At 55.6% G+C, this 16,939-nt stretch overlaps 1 protein-coding gene across 1 annotated transcript; it reads left to right on the plus strand.

Moving 5' to 3' along the window:
• Positions 1-1,821: 1,821 nt before the first annotated feature.
• LOC144677567 (F-box/LRR-repeat protein 19-like) lies at positions 1,822-16,710 on the plus strand (the record flags this gene model as incomplete). The annotated part of the gene is made up of 5 exons (XM_078537623.1): positions 1,822-2,227; positions 13,305-13,523; positions 14,708-14,851; positions 16,035-16,121; positions 16,513-16,710. Coding segments are annotated over exons 1-5 (705 nt in total), but the record flags the coding sequence as incomplete, so codon positions are not given.
• Between the last annotated feature and the right edge of the window lie 229 nt (positions 16,711-16,939).

Genomic DNA, 16,939 nt, shown 5'->3' on the forward strand with positions numbered 1-16,939 from the left:
ACTGAACTTGACCAGCCATTTCAATACTGTGGCTACAAGGCCTGGGAATCCTGCAGTGAGTAGCTCACCTCCTTACTCCCCAAAGCCTGTCCACCATCTACAAGGCACAAGTCAGGAGTGTGATGGAAACATCTTTTTATTCATTCACAGGACATGCGCGTTGGTGGCTGGGCTCCAGCATTTATTGCCCGTCCCTAATTGCCCCTCGAGAAGGTGGTGGGTGAGCCACGTTCTTGAACCACTGCAGTCACCGTGTGGTGTAGGTACACCCACGGCACTGTTAGGGTGGGAGTTCCAGGATTTGGACCCAGCGACAGTGAAGAAGCAGCCGATATATTTCCAAGTCGGGATGGTGAGTGGCTCGGAGGGGAACTTCCAGGTGGTGGTGTTCCCCATGTGTCTGCTGCCCTCGTCCTTCTAGATGGTAGAGGTCGTGGGTTTGGGAGGCGCTGTCGAAGGAGCCTTGGTGAGTTGCTGCAGTGCATCTTGTAGATGGTACACACACTGCTGCTACTGTGTGTCGATGGTGGAGGGAGTGAATGTTTGTGGATGGGGTGCCGATCAAGCGGAAGTTCTCCTCCGAGCCACTCACCATCCCGACTTGGAAATATATTGGCCGTCTCTTCGCTGTCGCCGGTCCAAATCCTGGAACCCCCTCCCTAACAGCGCCGTGGGTGTACCTACACCACACGGGGACTGCAGCAGTTCAGGATGACAGCTCACTGCCCCCGCCCCCCCCCCCCAACCTTCTCGAGGGGCAATTATAGATGGGCAGTAAATGCTGGGCCGCGTGCATCCTGTGAAAGAAGAGAAAAGATCAGTAAGGTGCATTGCAATGATCCACCAAGGCTCCTTTGCCAGGCTCCTCTCCCTCCTTATCTGCCCAGACCCCTCATGATTTTGTACATCTCATCAAATTAAATCTGAACCTTTGCCCAAGCTATGTGCATATTTCGCACTGCCACGATCTTTCAAGGGGGGATTGCAAATGAAAGGGAGTGCAATTTGCACGTTTTTTAAATAAACCCTGTCTGCTACCTCAAAGTCATCCAGTTCCTTCATTGATCCTGCCCAGTGTAAGAAATGCGACTAAAGACTACATTTCCCATGATGCATCCACCGCAAAGCGCATGCGTCAGCAGGCCTGGAGTTGCCGGATAGCACCCACCCTTTTGGTGCCCTACTGCCATCTGGGTGATGGAGGGCCAACGCATGCGCGTTTGGGCTGGTCGACGCCCTCAACCGCCAACCTATGATCCGAATGGGGCCCGCTTTGTATTTTCTAGAAATATTTGCGATTTGAAACGAGTCGTGTTTTCACCTAGATCGTCCTGTTCAGAAATAAGCGATCCATTTGTGGCCCCTCATTCCCACCAACTTCGGGCGTGCTGCTTGCTGGGAGTTGTAGTCTGGACCCCAACTCCCGTCAGCCATCGCGTCGGCGCTTGCGCCGTGAGCTCTACACCCCCTTCCGCTGAGTCGTCTCGTCGGGGTGCGCGAGGGAGAGGGTGGTCGGCGCCTGCGCAGTGACTTCCCAACGGCCGCCCGTTGGGAGCGTCGCAGTGGCTGGTGGGAGCTGCGGTGCCCGCTCGGCTGGCGAGCATGCGCAGTTGGGTAATAGAGGGTAACGGACTACAGCTTCCGTCGGGCGCCACGGGAGCGCGGTGCCCTGTGGGACTTGTAGTCCGGCGGGCCGCCTGTTAGTGGCTAGGCTGGGGTGGGGGTGGCGCGGGACTCCAATTCCCGTCGGTCCTCGGCGGCGGCTGCGCAGTGGGGCCTTCTTCCCCGCCTCTGCGAAGGAGGAGCCCCGGCCGCCATGATGGAGACAAAATGGAGGCGAGGGCGAGGGGAGGCGACTGATTAGAAAAAGAAGGGAAAGGAAAAAAATATCAGCCCGGGATGAAGTGAAGGAGGAGGAGGAGAAAGATAAAACCCCAGGAGGGAGATTGAAAGAGCAAAATCAGTTGATTAAAATCCCCCTTTCCCCCGCCCCCTGTGGGGGGAATTGATCATTATTTTGTTGTTGGTGGAGGTGGTGGTGGCGCCGACTCCCCGGGCCCGGGGCCAGAGCCAGCAGGAAGGATGGCGGCGGCGGCGCCGCGGCCCCCGCTGCCCCCGCCCCTGCTGCCCCCGCCGCTGAGGGCGAGCAGCCGAGCGGCCCGGCCCTGACATGGCGCTCAGCCCCGAGGATGAGGAGCAGGAGAGCGGCGGAGGCGGAGGAGCCCAGGTGAGAGGGGGGGGGGGGAGGGGAGGGGAGAGGGGGGGGGGGGGGAGGGGAGGGGAGAGGGGGGTGGGGGGGGGGGAGAGGGGGGTAGGGGGGCAGGGGCGGTGGGGGGGGGGTAGGGGCGGTGGGGGGGGAGAGAGGGGGGTAGGGGGGGGCAGGTGGGGGGGAGAGAGGGGGGTAGGGGGGGGCAGGGGTGGGGGGGAGGCTTGGCACCTTCAACTTCCTCAAGATGGGGAGTCACCAACCCCGAAAGATTGAGGGAAGCAGGGCACCCAGAGGCTGTTCAAGGGCTGCTGCTGCTCTCTTAAAGGGCTGCTGCTGCTCTGTTAAAGGGCTGCTGCTCTCTTAAAGGGCTGCTGCTCTCTTAAAGGGCTGCTGCTGCTCTGTTAATGAGCTACTGCTGCTCTTAAAGGGCTGCTGCTGCTCTCTTATAGGGCTGCTGCTGATGCTCTGTTAATGTGCTGCTGCTCTGTTAATGTGCTGCTGCTCTCTCAAAGGGCTGCTGCTGCTCTCTCAAAGGGCTGCTGCTGCTCTCTCAAAGGGCTGCTGCTGCTCTCTTAAAGGGCTGCTGCTCTCTTAAAGGGCTGCTGCTGCTCTCTTATAGGGCTGCTGCTGATGCTCTGTTAATGTGCTGCTGCTCTGTTAATGTGCTGCTGCTCTCTCAAAGGGCTGCTGCTGCTCTCTCAAAGGGCTGCTGCTGCTCTCTCAAAGGGCTGCTGCTGCTCTCTTAAAGGGCTGCTGCTCTCTTAAAGGGCTGCTGCTGCTCTCTTATAGGGCTGCTGCTCTGTTAATGTGCTGCTGCTCTCTTAAAGGGCTGCTGCTGCTCTCTTAAAGGGCTGCTGCTGCTCTCTTATAGGGCTGCTGCTGATGCTCTGTTAATTGGCTGCTGCTCTGTTAATGTGCTGCTGCTCTCTCAAAGGGCTGCTGCTGCTCTCTCAAAGGGCTGCTGCTGCTCTCTCAAAGGGCTGCTGCTGCTCTCTCAAAGGGCTGCTGCTGCTCTCTCAAAGAGCTGCTGCTGCTCTCTTATAGGGCTGCTGCTGCTCTCTTATAGGGCTGCTGCTGATGCTCTGTTAATTGGCTGCTGCTCTGTTAATGTGCTGCTGCTCTCTCAAAGGGCTGCTGCTGCTCTGTTAAAGGGCTGCTGCTGCTCTGTTAAAGGGCTGCTGCTGCTCTCTTATAGGGCTGCTGCTGCTCTCTTATAGGGCTGCTGCTGATGCTCTGTTAATTGGCTGCTGCTCTGTTAATGTGCTGCTGCTCTCTCAAAGGGCTGCTGCTCTCTTAAAGGGCTGCTGCTCTCTTAAAGGGCTGCTGCACTGTTAATGAGCTGTTGCTGCTCTCTTAAAGGGCTGCTGCTGCTCTCTTAAAGGGCTGCTGCTGCTCTCTTAAAGGGCTGCTGCTGCTCTCTTAATGAGCTGCTGCTGCTCTCTTAATGAGCTGCTGCTGCTCTCTTAATGAGCTGCTGCTGCTCTCTTAAAGAGCTGCTGCTCTCTTAAAGGGCTGCTGCTGCTCTGTTAATGAGCTGCTGCTGCTCTCTTAAAGAGCTGCTGCTCTCTTAAAGGGCTGCTGCTGCTCTGTTAATGAGCTGCTGCTGCTCTCTTAAAGGGCTGCTGCTGCTCTCTTAAAGGGCTGCTGCTGCTCTGTTAATGAGATGCTGCTGCTCTCTTAATGAGCTGCTGATGCTCTGTTAATGGGCTGCTGCTGCTGATGCTGTTGATGAGCTGCTGCTGCTCTGTTAATGGGCTGCTGCTGCTCTCTTAAAGGGCTGCTGATGCTCTGTTAATGAGCTGCTGCTGCTATCTTAAAGGGCTGCTGCTCTGTTAATGGGCCGCTGCTGCTCTCTTAAAGGGCTGCTGCTGCTCTGTTAAAGGGTTGCTGATGCTCTCTTAAAGGGCTGCTGCTGCTCTGTTAATGGGCTGCTGCTCTCTTACAGGGCAGCTGCTGCTCTCTTAAAGGGCTGATGCTCTGTTAATTGGCTGCTGCTCTCTTAAAGGGCTGCTGCTGCTCTTAATGGGCTGCTGCTGCTCTCTTAATGAGCTGCTGCTGCTCTGTTAATGGGCTGCTGCTGCTCTCTTAAAGGGCTGCTCTCTTAAAGGGCTGCTGCTGCTCTCTTAATGAGCTGCTGCTCTTTCTTAATGAGCTGCTGCTGCTCTCTTAATGAGCTGCTGCTCTGTTAATGGGCTGCTGCTGCTTTGTTAATGAGCTGCTGCTGCTTTGTTAATGAGCTGCTGCTGCTCTATTAAAGGGCTGCTGCTGCTCTCTTAATGAGCTGCTGCTCTGTTAATGGGCTGCTGCTGCTCTGTTAATGAGCTGCTGCTGTTCTCTTAAAGGGTTGCTGCTGCTCTCTTAATGAGCTGCCGCTGCCCTGTTGATGGGCTGCTGATGCTCTGTTAATGAGCTGCTGCTGCTCTCTTAATGAGCTGCTGCTGCTCTCTTGAGCTGCTGCTGCTCTCTTAAAGGGCTGCTGCTGCTCTCTTAAAGGGCTGCTGCTGCTCTGTTAATGAGCTGCTGCTGCTCTCTTAATGAGCTGCTGCTGCCCTCTTAAAAGGCTGCTGCTGCTCTCTTAAAGGGCTGCTGCTGCTCTCTTAATGAGCTGCTGCTGCTCTGTTAATGGGCTGCTGATGCTCTGTTAATGAGCTGCTGCTGCTGCTCTCTTAAAGGGCTGCTGATGCTCTGTTAATGAGCTGCTGCTCTCTTAATGAGCTGCTGCTGCTCTGTTAATGGGCTGCTGCTGCTCTCTTAATGAGCTGCTGCTGCTCTGTTAATGGGCTGCTGCTGATGCTCTGTTAATGAGCTGCTGCTGCTCTCTTAATGAGCTGCTGATGCTCTGTTAATGGGCTGCTGCTGATGCTCTGTTAATGAGCTGCTGCTGCTCTCTTAATGAGCTGCTGATGCTCTCTTAATGAGCTGCTGCTGCTCTATTAATGCGCTGCTGCCATCTTAAAGGGCCGCTGCTGCCATCTTAAAGGGCCGCTGCTGCCCTCTTAAAGGGCCGCTGCCGCTTTTTGAAAGGGCCGCTGCTGCTCTCTTAAAGGACTGCTGCTGCTCTTTTAAAGGATTGCTGCTGCTCTTTTAAAGGGTTGCTGCTGCTCTCTTAATGCGCTGCTGCCATCTTAAAGGGCTGCTGCTACTCTCTTAAAGGGTTGCTGTTGCTCTCTTAAAGGGCCGCTGCTGCTCTCTTACAGGGCCCCTGCTGCTCTCTTAAAGGGCCGCTGCTGCCATCTTAAAGGGCTGCTGCTGCTCTCTTAAAGAGCTGCTGCCGCTTTTTAAAGGGCTGTTGCTACTTTCTGAAAGGGCTGCTTCTGCTCTCTTAAAGGGCTGCTGCTGCCCACTTAAAGGCCGATGCTCTTTTAAAGGACTGCTGCTGCTCTCTTAAAGGGTTGCTGCTGCTCTCTTAATGCGCTGATGCCATCTTAAAGGGCTGCTGCTACTCTCTTAAAGGGTTGCTGTTGCTCTCTTAAAGGGCCGCTGCTGCTCTCTTACAGGGCCCCTGCTGCTCTCTTAAAGGGCCGCTGCTGCCATCTTAAAGGGCTGCTGCTGCTCTCTTAAAGAGCTGCTGCCGCTTTTTAAAGGGCTGTTGCTACTTTCTGAAAGGGCTGCTTCTGCTCTCTTAAAGGGCTGCTGCTGCCCACTTAAAGGCCGATGCTCTTTTAAAGGACTGCTGCTGCTCTCTTAAAGGGTTGCTGCTGCTCTCTTAATGCGCTGATGCCATCTTAAATGGCCGCTGCTCATTTAAAGGGCTGCTGCTGCTCTGTTAAAGGGTTGTTGTTGCCGTCTTAAAGGGCTGTTGCTCTCTTAAAGGGCTGCTGATTTCTTAAGGGCCACAGCTCCCTCAAAGGGCTGCTGCTGCTCTCTTAAAGGGCTGCTGCTGCTCTTTTAAACATGGCTGCTGCTGCTCTTTTAAGCATGGCTGCTGCTGCTCTTTTAAAGGGCTGCTGTTATTTTAAATGTGGCTGCTGCTACTGTTCAAGGGCTGCTGCTGCTTTTTTAAACGTGGCTGCTGCTGCTCTTTTAAACGTTGCTGCTGCTCGTTTAAGGGCTGCTGCTGCTCTTTTAAAGGGCTGCTGTTGCGCTTTGAAAGTGCTGCTGCGGTTCAAGAGCTGCTGCTGCTTTTTTAAACGTGGCTGCTGCTGCTCGTTTTAAGGGCTACTGCTGCTCTTTTAAGGAAGTTAAATCTCTTTTAAGGATTGTTGCTGCTCTTTTAAACGTGGCTGCTGCTGCTCGTGTAAGGGCTGCTGCTCGTTTAAAGTTTGCTGCTGCTCATGCGAGGGCTGCTGCTGCTGCTCTTTAAGGGCTCCCACGTTTGGTTAATGAGCTTGCTGCTGCTGTTAAAGGGCTGGCAGCATCTATTGAAGGACTTGCTGCTGCATCTAGTGAAGGGGTTGCTGCTAGCTGCTTAAGGATTTGCTCTAGCTGTTGAAGGACCTGCTGCTGTTAAAAAGCTGCTGCAGCCCTTTAGGGGTTGCTACAGCTGGTCAAGGGGTTTGCGGCTGCTGTTAAAGGGTGGGGGGCTGCTGCTGTTAAAGTTCAATGGCAGCACTTGAAGGGGTTGCTGCTGCTGTTAAAGGGCTGCTGTTGAAGGGCTGCTGCTGTTAAAGGGGGCTGCTGCAGCTATTGGAGATTTACTGCAGCTGTTCAAGGGCTGCTGCGTCTGTGGAACGACTTGCTGCAGCTATGTAAGGAGTTGCTGCAGCGGTTAAAGGGCCGCTGCAGTTCTTCTGCAGCTGCTGTCATGTTTAAAGGGCCGCTGCATTGGTGAATGATCTACTGCTGCCAAGGAATTACTGCCGCTGTTTAAGGAGCTGTTTCTGCTCTCTTTCGGGGATGGGGGATGGTGGGGGAGTCTACCGCTATTGCTCACCGGGTCCCTGGTGGGCTGCTGGTGCTGCAATGTGGGTGTAACAGGAACAGAAAGCGTCTCACATCCTCAGCAGGCCAGGCAGCGTCTGCGGACAGAGGAACGCAGTTTCGGGTCGATGACTTCTCGTCAGACCCGCCTCTGAAACGCCAACTCTGCTTTTCTCTCCACTGTCGCTGCTGAGGCTTTCCAGCACTTTCCGTTTACGCTTCAGGTTTCCAGCAGCCACGGCACTTTAACCTTTTGCGTTTGGTGCGAGCGTTTGGCGGGGGAGGGGAGAACACGGGACACTTGCTCTCTGACTGTCCCTTGCCTAACTCGTTTGCCAACACGCGCCTGGACACCGTAAAATAAGAGACTGGAGAAGGGGTCCTCTGTCTCACAGTGGGGAGGTTAAGGATGGGTTTGTCACAACAGTCCCAGCGATGAAGGGACTTCAGTTCGCGTGGAGAGACTGGGAGGAGCTGGGATCGTGCTCCCCGGAGCGGACAAGGTGAAGGGGAGGTGGGGGGAGATTCAATCGAGGCGTTCCCAATCGGGAAGGTGTTGGGATCGAGGGAACGAGGGGGAAACTGTTTCCAGTGGCAGGAGGGTGGGGAAACCAGAGGGACACGGATCGGAGGTTATTGGGAGAGGAACCGGAGTTGGTGGGGGAGATGGGGAAAGGTTTTGTGTGACCCAGCGAGTTGTTGTGATCTGGAAGGCTCTGCCTGAAAGGGCGGTGGGAGCAGATTCTGCCACCACCCCGTCCCTCTCCCTTGGACACCGTCTGAATCTGAAGTGAGCTGTTTGCAGCTTTGCTGTCGTATTTGATCCAGAGCTGAGGTTCCAGCACCATGCCCTCTCCATCAGCAGACTGCCTTCTTCCCCCTCCATAACATCGCCCGACTCCGCCCCGTCTCAGCTCATTGGCTGCTGAAACCCTCGACCGCCCCTTCGTTCCCTCCGGACTCCACTATTCCGACGCTCTCCCGGCTGCTCTCCCACGTTCGACCCTCCGTAAACTTCAGCTCGTCCCAAAACTCTGCTCCCCACCCAGTGCCCGAAGTCCCACCGAGTCCCGTTCACCCGTCACCCCCTGTGCTCGCTGACCCACACCGGCTTCCGGTCCGGCAACACCTCCATTTTCACATTCTCACCCTCGTTTTCAAATCCCTCCTTGGCTCTCACCCCCCTCCCTATCTCTGTAACCACCTCCAGCCCCGACAACCCTCCCTAACTCTGTAACCTCCTCCAGCCCCTGCAACCCTCCCTATCTCTGTAACCTCCTCCAGCCCCTACAACCCTCCCTATCTCTGTAACCTCCTCCAACCCCTACACCCCTCCCTATCTCTGTAATCTCCTCCAGCCCCTACACCTCTCCCTATCTCTGTAACCTCCTCCAGCCCCTACAACCCTCCCTATCTCTGTAACCTCCTCCAGCCCCTACACCCCTCCCTATCTCTGTAACCTCCTCCAGCCCCTACACCCCTCCCTATCTCTGTAACCTCCTCCAGCCCCTACACCCCTCCCTATCTCTGTAACCATCTCCAGCCCTGACAACCCTCCCTATCTCTGTAACCTCCTCCAGTCCCGACACCCCTCCCTATCTCTGTAACCTCCTCCAGCCCCTACACCCCTCCCTATCTCTGTAACCTCCTCCAGCCCCTACACCCCTCCCTATCTCTGTAACCTCCTCCAGCCCCTACACCCCTCCCTATCTCTGTAACCATCTCCAGCCCTGACAACCCTCCCTATCTCTGTAACCTCCTCCAGCCCCTACACCCCTCCCTATCTCTGTAACCTCAGCCCCTGTAAACACTGACATGCTCCCCGGGGACCCCCTGTAAATACTGATACACTCCCTGGAGACACCCCTGTAAATACTGACACTCCCCCCGGGCCCCCCTGTAAATCACAGAATCATAGCGCAGAAGAGGCCCTTCGGCCCATCGAGTCTGCACCGACATGTGAGAAACACCTGACCTACCTACCTAATTGCATTTACCAGCACTTGGCCTATAGCCTTGAATGTTATGACGTGCCAAGTGCTCATCCAGGTACTTTTTAAAGGATGTGAGGCAACCCGCCTCCACCACCCTCCCAGGCAGCGCATTCCAGACTGTCACCACCCTCTGGGTAAAAAAGTTTTTCCTCACATCCCCCCTAAACCTCCTGCCCCTTACATTGAACTTATGCCCCCTTGTGACCGACCCTTCAACTAAGGGGAACAGCTGCACCCTATCCACCCTGTCCATGCCCCTCACAATCTTGTACACCTCGATCAGGTCGCCCCTCAATCTTCTCTGCTCCAGCGAAAACAGCCCAAGTCTATCCAACCTCTCTTCATAACTTCAATGATTCATCCCAGGCAACATTCTGGTGAATCTCCTCTGCACCCCCTCGAGTGCAGTCACATCCTTCCTATAATGTGATGACCAGAACTGCACACAGTACTCCAGCTGTGGCCTCACAAAGGTTCTATACAACTCCAACATGACCTCCCTACTTTTGTAATCTATGCCTCGATTGATAAAGGCAAGTGTCCCGTATGCCTTTTTCACCAGCCCACTAACGTGCCCCTCCGCCTTCAGAGATCTATGGACATACACACCAAGGTCCCTTTGTTCCTCAGAACTTCCAAGTGCCGTGCCATTCATTGAATACTTCCTTGTCAAATTACTCCTTCCAAAGTGTATCACCTCACACTTTTCAGGGTTAAATTCCATCTGCCACTTATCTGCCCATTTGACCATCGTGCCTATATCTTCCTGTAGCCATAGACACTCAACCTCACTGTTAATCACCCGGCCAATCTTTGTGTCATCTGCAAATTTACTAATCCTACCCCCCGCATAGACATCTATGTCGTTTATATAAATGACAAATAATAGGGGACCGAGCACAGATCCCTGTGGTACGCCACTGGACACTGGCTTCTAGTCACTAAAGCATCCTTCTGTCATCACCCTCTTCCTCCTACAACTAAGCCAATTTGGAATCCACGTTATCGAATTACCCTATATCCCATGAGCATTTGCCTTCTTTATAAGTCTCCCATGTGGGACCTTGTCAAAGGCTTTGCTGAAATCCATATAAACTACAGCAACTGCACCACCTTCATCTACACACCTGGTCACCTCCTCAAAAAATTCAATCAAATTTGTTAGGCATGACCTCCCTCTGACAAAACCATGCCTCTCCAAGTGGAGATAGATTCTCTCCTTCAGAATGTTCTCCAATAGTTTCCTTACCACTGACGTGAGACTCACCGGCCTGTAGTTCCCTGGCTTATCTCTACAACCCTTCTTAAATAGTGGAACCACATTCGCTGTTCTCCAGTCCTCTGGCACCTCCCCTGTGGCCAGAGAGGAATTCAAAATTTGGGTCAGAGCCTCTGCGATCTCCCTTGCCTCCCTCAGCAGTCTGGGACACAAATCATCCGGACTTAGAGATTTGTCCACTTTTAAGCCTGCCAACACCTCCAATACCTTGTCACTCCCTATATCAATTTGCTTAAGAACCTCGCAGTCTCTCCCCGAGTTCCATACCTTCATCCTCAATCTCTTGGGTGAAGACGGACGTGAAGTATTCATTCAACACTCTAGTGATGTCCTCTGGCTCCACCCATAGATTACCCCCTTGGTCCCTTATGGGCCCTACTCTTTCCCTGGTTATCCTCTTCCCATTGATATACTTATAGAATATCTTGGGATTTTCCCTACTTTTACCAGCCAGAGCTTTCTCATATCCCCTCTTTGCTCTCCTAATTGCTTTCTTAAGCTCCACCCTGCACTTTCTGTACTCCGCTAATGCCTCTGCTGATTTGCTTCCCTTGTACCTGCTAAAAGCCTCTCTTTTCCTTCTCATCGTAACCTGAATATCTCTGGTCATCCATGGTTCTCTGGGCTTGTTACTCCTTCCTATCACCCTAGAGGGAACATGTTGAGCCTGAACCCTCCCCATTTCCTTTTTGAACACCCCCCACTGTTCCTCTGTAGACCCACAAGTAACTGTTCCCAGTCTACCTTGGCCAGATCCTGCCCTATTTTACTAAAATCCACTCTCCCCCCCAATCCAAAACATTTGTGGAGAGGAACTTCCTTGTGGTGGTGTTCCCAGGTGTCTGCTGCCCTCGTCCTTCTAGATGGTAGAGGTCGTGGGCTTGGGCGGCGCTGTTGAAGGAGCCTTGGTGAGTTGCTGCAGTGCATCTTGTAGATGGTACACACTGCTGCTACTGTGCGTCGGTGGTGGAGGGAGTGAATGTTTGTGGATGGGGTGCCGATCAAGCGGGACTGCTTTGTCCTGCGTGGTGTCAAGCTTCTTGAGTGTTGTGGGAGTTGCACTCATCCAGACAAATACTGACACACTCCCTGGGGACCCCCCTGTAAATACTGACACACTCCCCGGGGACCCCCTGTGCTGGCTGGCTCACTATTCCTCCCCCTCCTCCTTTAAGACACTCCTTCCAACCAACCTCTTTGACCGAGGTTTTGGTCTCCTGTCCCTATTATCACCTTGTGTGGCTCGGGGTCAAAACTTGCTTGTGTGAAGCCTTGGTGGGGCTCGGCAGTGCGTTTCGTGGCATCTGCACAAAATTCGAGTGGAGCGTATTGTCCACTTTGAATCTCAACACGTCAGCTGCAATTGAATTGAATTCACAAAGTAAGTGTGGAATCTGTAAAGCAGTCTTGTGAATGGCAGCTGTGAAGCATCAGATTTCGTTTATTGTTTCACGGGATGTGGGCGTCTCTGGCCGGGCCCAGCGTTTATTGCCCATCCCGAATTGCCCCTGGAGAAGGTGGTGGGTGAGCCGCCTTCTTGAGCCGCTGCAGTCCCCGTGTGGTGTAGGTACACTCACGGCGCTGTTAGGGAGGGAGTTCCAGGATTTGGACCCAGCGACAGTGAAGGAACGGCCGATATATTCCCAAGTCGGGATGGTGAGGGGCTGGGAGGGGAACTTCCAGGTGGTGGTGTTCCCATGTGTCTGCTGCCTTTGTCCTTCTAGATGGTAGAGGTCGTGGGTTTGGGCGGCGCTGTCGAAGGAGCCTTGGCGAGTTGCTGCAGTGCATCTTGTAGATGGTACACACACTGCTGCCACTGTGCGTCGGTGGTGGAGGGAATGAATGTTTGTGGATGGGGTGCCGATCAAGCGGGACTGCTTTTTCCTGGATGGTGTCGAGCTTCTTGAGTGTTGTGGGAGCCGCACTCATCCAGGCAAGTGGGGAGTATTCCATCCCACTCCTGACTTGTGTCTTGTTGATGGTGGACAGGCTTTGGGGAGTCAGGAGGTGAGTTACTCTCCGCAGGATTCCCAGCCTCTGACCTGCTCTTGTAACCACAGTATTTATACGGCTGTTTGTGCCTCTCCTGTGAAGCAGCGCGGGGAAGTTTCATTGCGCTGGCGGTGCTCTGTCACCTGTAAGTTGTTGTTGACAGATCCTCTCTGCTCATCGTTCACTGCTGCGGATTTTCCTCGCGTTCAGCATCTCCCAGCAAGTCCCAGAGACCCCTCAGTGCAGTGTGGCACCATATCCACCCCGATCCCCACCCACCCCCCACATGCATCAATATCCACCTCAACCACACCCCCCCCCCCCGCACACACACATCGATACCCACCTCGATCCCCCCCACCCCCCGCCCCAACACACACACACACACACACATCGATAGCCACCTCGATCTGTTTCCCCCTGCCGGGTTCTTCAGGGTGAAATGCTGAGCTGAGCTGCGTTGCTGACTGCTGCCTCTGGGGGCAGCCCTGAGCGGGTGTGTTTGCAGCCAGATAAAGCCATTCACGGCTGGCTGGGGGCCTCGTGTCCAGAATCGCCAGGCAGCCCAGGATATACTTGGCTCGTGTCGGCCGGCACAGCAAGATCCCACCAGCAGCAGCGGCGCCTGGAACGCAATCTGGGTGGTTTTCGGGTTGAGGGATTAGTGCCTCCCCCCCGCCCACCCCGGATGAGGAGGTGGGGAATGTCAGATTCCACCCCCCCACCGAATCCGGGGATCGCTTCAGTCTGCAGGGAGGCGAGAGGAGCCTCGGTTTTTAAAAGTTGCCCTGAGGGGACAGCTCCTCCTGCCCTCCTCGGCCTCGCACGTGCCAGATCGGATTGTGCAGCTTATCTCCCTGGACTGAAGCTTCTTAACCGGAGCCAGGACGTGCCCATCGAGCCCTTGCACACGCGCGCCTGTGCAGCCCCCTCAGTGCCCCGCCGCTAACCCTTTCTTTCCCATCCACAGTCCAAGGCCAAGGTAAAACCTAAAGCACCAATGTCCTCGGGACCAAAGCTCTCCTCCAGCAAGGCAGCGAGTGGGGCGCGGCGGCGCAGGACACGCTGTCGCAAGTGCGATGCCTGCCAGAAGACCGAGTGTGGAGAGTGCCACTTCTGCAAGGATATGAAGAAATTCGGAGGGCCCGGGCGTATGAAGCAGTCCTGCCTCCTCCGGCAGTGTACGGCGGTGAGTCCCCATTAAACACTCGTCAACCAGCGACAGCACGGGGTTAGATACAAAGTAAAGCTCCCTCTACACTGTCCCCATCAAACACTCCCAGGACAGGTACAGCATGGGGTTAGATACAGAGTAAAGCTCCCTCTACACTGTCCCCATCAAACACTCCCAGGACAGGTACAGCATGGGGTTAGATACAGAGTAAAGCTCCCTCTACACTGTCCCCATCAAACACTCCCAGGACAGGTACAGCACGGGGTTAGATACAGAGTAAATCTCCCTCTACACTGTCCCCATCAAACACTCCCAGGACAGGTACAGCATGGGGTTAGATACAGAGTAAAGCTCCCTCTACACTGTCCCCATCAAACACTCCCAGGACAGGTACAGGATGGGGTTAGATACAGAGTAAAGCTCCCTCTACACCGTCCCCATCAAACACTCCCAGGACAGGTACAGCATGGGGTTAGATACAGAGTAAATCTCCCTCTACACTGTCCCCATCAAACACTCCCAGGACAGGTACAGCACGGGGTTAGATACAGAGTAAAGCTCCCACTACACCGTCCCCATCAAACACTCCCAGGACAGGTACAGCACGGGGTTAGATACAGAGTAAAGCTCCCTCTACACTGTCCCCATCAAACACTCCCAGCACAGGTACAGCACGGGGTTAGATACAGAGTAAAGCTTCCTCTACACTGTCCCCATCAAACACTCCCAGGACAGGTACAGCACGGGGTTAGATACAGAGTAAAGCTCCCTCTACACTGTCTCCATCAAACACTCCCAGGACAGGTACAGCGCGGGGTTAGATACAGAGTAAAGCTCCCTCTACACCGTCTCATCAAACATTCCCAGGACAGGTACAGCACGGGGTTAGATACAGAGTAAAGCTCCCTCTACACCGTCCCCATCAAACACTCCCAGGACAGGTACAGCACGGGGTTAGATACAGAGTAAAGCTCCCCCTCTGTGTAACGGGAACAGTTTGTTACGGTCTTGCGCAGTCACCCAGTCAAACTTCCCTCGATGACCCTGTTGAACTGCGTTGCGGTCCTGAAGGTGCCTATTCCCACTGCTGCCATTTGCCGCTCGCCTGGCACTCTTAACTCACTTTGTGCTTGTGTCTCTCTCTCCCCCGCCCCCTCCTCTCTCTCCCTCTCTCTCTCTCTCTGCCCCTCCCTTTGCAGCCTGTGCTACCTCACACGGCCGTCTGTCTGATGTGTGGGGAAGCGGGGAAGGAGGAGTCTGTGGAAGGAGAGGCTGAGAAGTTCAAGCTGTCGCTGATGGAGTGCACCATTTGCAATGAGATAGTCCACCCGGGCTGCCTGAAGGTGAGTACCCGACCGTGGGGTGGGTGCCCGCGCTGGCTGAGTGGGTGTTGCGACTCGATCTGCAGCGGCCATCTGATGCGCAGAGCTTCACTGCTTCCTGCTCTCTGCCGTCACCGGTTAATCGACTGCGTGTCCGAAGAATGGGCAGGATCGGCAAAAGCCCAGGGGTGGTGCGGTTGTCTGGAGGGAGAATAGGAATGGGGGGGAGGGGGTTGGGGGGGAGGATTTGTGCATCCTGCAATGGGGAGTAGCTCTGGGCATAGGGGAGGTGGACCCAGCTCGAGGGGCTGAATGGCCTGCTTTGCTTTATACCCAGGGCTGGGGAGGTACCAGCCCGGGTCTCCCAGCTTGCTCCTGCCTGCCCCAGGCCTGCTCGTTTCCACCTGTCCCGGGACTGCGTTTTCCCCACTTGCTCTTCCTCTCCGCCCCGTGTCCCGCGTTTTCCCCACTCGCTCTTCCTCTCCGCCCCGTGTCCTGCGTTTTTCCCGCTCGCTCCCTCCTCTCTGCCCCGTGTCCCACGTTTTCCCCACTCGCTCTTCCTCTCCGCCCCGTGTCCTGCGTTTTCCCCACTCGCTCCTCCTCTCCGCTCCGTGTCCTGCGTTTTCCCCACTTGCTCTCCCTCTCCGCCTCGTGTCCTGCGTTTTCCCCACTCGCTCTTCCTCTCCGCCCCGTGTCCTGCGTTTTCCCCCACTCGCTCTTCCTCTCCGCCCCGTGTCCTGCGTTTTCCCCACTCGCTCTTCCTCTCCGCCCCGTGTCCCGCGTTTTCCCCGCTCGCTCTTCCTCTCCGTCCCGTGTCCCGCGTTTTCCCCACTCGCTCCTCCTCTTCCCTGTGTCCTGCGTTTTTCCCCACTCGCTCCTCCTCTTCCCCGTGTCCTGCGTTTTTCCCACTCGCTCCTCCTCTTCCCCGTGTCCTGCGTTTTCCCCACTTACTCCTCCTCATCCCCGTGTCCTGCGTTTTCCCCACTCGCTCTTCCTCTCCGCCCCGTGTCCCGCGTTTTTCCGCACTCGCTCCTCCTCTCTCCCCGTGTCCCGCGTTTTCCCCACTTACTCCTCCTCTCCCCCCCGTGTCCCGCGTTTTTTCCCCCTCCTCCTCCAGCCCGGGGCTCGCGTTTCCCCGGTTTTCTCCGTAGACTCGGCTTGGCGCTTGCTGCTCCGTCTCAGGGACTGCCTTTCTTTCTTTCAGGTGTGCGATGCAGAGGGTGTCATCAACGATGAGATCCCCAACTGCTGGGAGTGTCCCAAGTGTCACCTGGAGGGGAAGTCTGGGAAGGTAAGTGCCGTGTTTCACCCCCCACCCCCTGTTGCTCGCCCCGCCCCCGTCACCATGGGGCTGATCAGACCAGGTCTTCACCTCACCCCAGCTGACAGCCTGAGAGGCCTCAGTGGGTCTGAGCGGAAAGTGAGGTCCCATCGTGTCGAACAGCTCAGGCTGTATCCAGGGGCGTGTTTGCTGTGCGAGTGGAGGGGTGTTCGGGCGTGCGGCTAGATTGAGTCACTGTGTGTGTTGTGGGAGTTGGGGGGTGAGGCCCTCAGTCCCTCAGCCCCTCAGTCCCTACGGGCTGTGAGGTCCACTAACCCGGCACTCGGTCTCTTTGTCTCTCGGCCCTCCCTGCCTCCCCCTCCCCCACCCCTCTCCTTCCCCGTTCTCCCCCCTTCTCCAGGACTCGAAGGACGGGAAGGACCCGATGGAGTCGAGTGGGAAGCGACGGTCGGATGGGGAGGAGGGGCCGCGCTGGAAGCTGGAGGACGGCTGGCGCCAGCGGGCAGACGACTACCCTGCCAACCGCAAGAAGAGTGAGGAGGGGCACAAGAAGAGAAAGGAGAAGGACGGGCCGCTGGAAGCGGGCCCCAGGAAGAAGGTAATGCGCAAGCTCACTCGGCCCGGATGGGAGCGGGCGGCCGTCCCGACCCCTGACCCCCCCTCGCTTAGCACTGCCGCCAGGATCGGCGTGGTGGCCAGAGGTGTGGGTGTTCGCAGCTCAATCTCTTAACTCTCACTCGGTGTGCCAAACCGAGCAGCTAACAGTCTCTCCGCAGTACGTTAACGGGAGAGAGAGAGTGTCCCTGTCTCTCCGCAGTACGTTAATG

Source organism: Cetorhinus maximus, unplaced genomic scaffold (genome assembly GCF_964194155.1).
Source record: "Cetorhinus maximus unplaced genomic scaffold, sCetMax3.hap1.1 HAP1_SCAFFOLD_2688, whole genome shotgun sequence".
Classification (NCBI taxonomy): domain Eukaryota; kingdom Metazoa; phylum Chordata; class Chondrichthyes; order Lamniformes; family Cetorhinidae; genus Cetorhinus; species Cetorhinus maximus.